Raw genomic sequence first — 3,256 nt, forward strand, 5'->3', positions numbered from 1 at the left:
CAAAGCTACCGAGAAACAAAAGCGAAGGAAGAAAACTCAGAGTTCGCAGGTGCCTACGTTTCTGTTGACGCCTCCCTCTGATTAGTCAACTTTGACCTGCTCCCATTTAAAAACTATGACCTTCTGGACAAAAAGAAGGTCATTTTCGTGATCAGTGAAGCCTCCCGAACACCGCCATACCCACCGGGTCAGATAGTTTCGAAACAACCTTATAATCATATAAAACAAATCGGGTATTCCATTAAGGGTTTTCAGGTATTCCATTCAGGCTTTCTCATTAAAATTTTTCGAAACGTCGATTTTTTTGCTTATTCAGATAGTTACAACGCCTCAAGAATACTGTGTTCAAATCTTTCGACGATATTCGTTACGGTTACAATTCTACAGCCATAAAAGTGACCGAGGATCGGCACGCAGGTAGGAGGAGCATGTAAATATAATAATTTCATATAATATAATAATCATAATATAATAATAATTGTTAGTGCGCTTGAATTCAAGTGACTTCACGCTCTTTGATAGATCGATAATCGATCCATACAACTTCCGCCCTTTTTATGATATTCGATATTACATCCACTCCAGAAGGGACATAGGTGACATGTGACTCTAAAACCCGTATTCAGAACTCGCTTTTAGTGCTAATAGCGCGCTTTTAAATTATTTGTTAGTGAGTTTATAGGTGATCGTATTCAGAACCGCTTGTATGGTCACTCTTAAGGTCACTAACAGCTAATAGCGCGCTATTAGGGAAAAAGCCTATTCAGAACCGCTTTTAAGCATTTATCAGCGCGCTATTAGGTGCCATCTTGTGACTAACAGCGACCTGTTCGGAGATGTGGGCAGGGGCATGTTTAAAGTGACAGGTCGCTCAAATATGGCGGAGCAAATAGAGGCTATTCCTGAGGTGGACAAAGTCCGCGATGTCAATGAAATGAGAGTAAGAAATCCGCAAGTTTTTCGAAAGAGACGTGATCCGTTTGAATTGTTTAGTAATCGTGAATTTCGAAACAGATATCGCTTATCGAAAGACAGTGTACGATTTGTGATCAGTTTAGTGGAAGATAGGTTAGTGTCTCATGCCGGTCACCACAACGACATATCCCCAGCAATGCAGGTACTTGTAACCCTGCGGTTCTATGCTAAAGGATGCTACCAGACAAAATTAGGTGAGTCATTACCATAAGTCAATGCTCATTGTGAAAATTAATATTAAAATAAATTAAATTAAAATAAATAATTATTATAATACTCTGTCATTTGCATGATACCAGTAAAATTATTATACATTTTAGGAGATCTGCATGGCATTTTCCAGCCTAGCGTATCCAGCATAGTTGCAAAAGTATCTGATGCTATTGCTGCACTGCTTCCATGATTTATTGTGTATCCAGCTAGAATGGAAGCTCTTAAAATGGATTTTTACAACATAGATCACTTTCCTGGGGTTGTGGGCTGTATTGATTGCACCCACATTGCAATAACCCCAGTCGGGAGTGAGCTATGTTGTATGTTAACCGTAAGGGTTATTATTCTATCAACATGCAAGTAATGTGTGATGCTCAGAGACGAATTCTGAATATTGTTGCTAAATGGCGAGGCAGTGTTCATGATGCACGTATATGGGACTCGTGCTCTCTGAAGGAAGAGTTTGATGTAAGCATTTTTCCATTTATTAAAAGTATGTTTGATATTAGGTAATCCATGAAGTGATAATATATTTATTCTTATTTAATAAGCCTCGAGGATAAAGGGAATCTTGCTTGGGGATGCTGGATACCCATGCAAGCCATACTTTCTGACACCAATCCAATCTCCTCAAACTCAACCTGAACAGAGGTATAACAGGTCCCATAAATCTACGCGCATAACTGTAAAGCACTGCTTTGGGGAATGGAAGGGCATGTTTAGCGCCCTTCGCAATGTCATGCAGATATCCCTTCCGACAGCGAAAACAGCCATCATTGCCATGGCTGTTTTGTTTAACATCAGGAAGGAGCACCATGACAATCATGGTTATGGTAAGAATATAAAATTCATTGAAACTTTCTCATTAAACAGTTTTAACTTAAAGTAATTTTTCTTACAGATTCTGATTTGGATGAGGAAGAGGCCTGCGAATTTTCTTCGGAAGGTATAGAAGAGCAGCCTCTTCCTGATTCTGTCCTGGTAGCAGGGAATATGTTCCGCAGGGACTTCGTGCGAAGAAATTTTGCGTGAAGGAGTTCCTGCATTGCTGAGGATGCTGACGCTCTAACCTATCTGCTCTATCTGATCATCTAAGCACTGCCTTTCGATGAAGATATCTGCTAGAAGTTCTACGAAAACTAAACAATTCAAATGGATCAAGTTCCTTTCGAAAACCTTGTGGATTTCTTACTCTCATTTTAATAAATGAAACTTTGTTTTATATTATAATACTGATATTTTTATTTCGAATTTACCGATAGCATTAATAATAATAAATACATATGTAAAAAAAAAGTAAAAAGTTTTTATTAATCATAGGAAAAAATATTTACTAAAGTTTTTTGTCAAAGAAAAATCATATGTACAATTTGTAAACAACAATCGAGATCTAGTAGAGAATAAAACGAATAATGCTAGATTACAAAAAAGCAGAAGAAATAAATGGATAGATCTAAAGAAGAAAATAGCAGTGACTCATAAGTAAGTGAGTTAGGAAAGATATTACAGATGCATCAACGGTGGAAACTCGCAGCGATTCCTTACAAAGCAGCCATGATCGAATTGCAAAACTCAATTTTTCCTTTCTTCTGGTCCATACAAAAATCTTTCTTTCTCTAACTGTTCCTCCAAAATTTCTATTTCAGCATCGTATTTCTGCTTCATAATCTGTATTTCTAACTTGTGATTTTCTTCCATATAACGCAACGTTTCATCCATTTTTTTCGTTTGCAATTCGAGCATGGCTGCTTCGTAGGCTGTCATATTTTGTTTATCTTCTTTGGTAATGGCTCAGGCGAGGTCCTATCCCCATGACTTCTTTTTCCAACTTCCGTGGAACACGACGGATCTGCCTGAGGTAGGTTCGACTGTATGGGTACTAATTCACTTAAATATATTTTAAGCAAATTAAAACTTGCTACTTGTCATTTTTATAAATTAATCACCAATCACGCAGATTTAAATCTTTGGGACGTAAAACACAACATTATAAACAAATAAGGAAGATGACAATACGAATACAAATATATCAAGTATTATTATACCCAGTTGTCGGATTCAGTTCGTA

General features: G+C 37.3%; 1 protein-coding gene across 2 annotated transcripts; it reads left to right on the forward strand.

Moving 5' to 3' along the window:
• The first annotated feature begins 236 nt into the window (after window positions 1-236).
• On the forward strand, window positions 237-2,418 carry LOC107273330. 2 transcript variants are annotated; one of them, XR_003061510.1, is made up of 4 exons: window positions 237-1,169; window positions 1,296-1,656; window positions 1,740-2,021; window positions 2,090-2,418. XR_003061510.1 is itself a non-coding variant. In XM_025090657.1 (2 exons), the coding sequence occupies exons 1-2, from the start codon at window positions 1,904-1,906 to the stop codon at window positions 2,218-2,220; spliced, it is 249 nt and encodes an 82-aa protein (XP_024946425.1). In that variant the 5' UTR covers window positions 1,663-1,903; the 3' UTR covers window positions 2,221-2,418. The 2 variants fall into 2 exon arrangements, 1 of the variants encoding a protein (XP_024946425.1); XM_025090657.1 differs by lacking the exons at window positions 237-1,169; window positions 1,296-1,656 and having other exon boundaries at window positions 1,663-2,021.
• The last annotated feature ends 838 nt before the right edge of the window (window positions 2,419-3,256 follow it).

Source organism: Cephus cinctus, unplaced genomic scaffold (assembly GCF_000341935.2).
Source record: "Cephus cinctus unplaced genomic scaffold, Ccin1 Ccin1_scaffold1568, whole genome shotgun sequence".
Classification (NCBI taxonomy): domain Eukaryota; kingdom Metazoa; phylum Arthropoda; class Insecta; order Hymenoptera; family Cephidae; genus Cephus; species Cephus cinctus.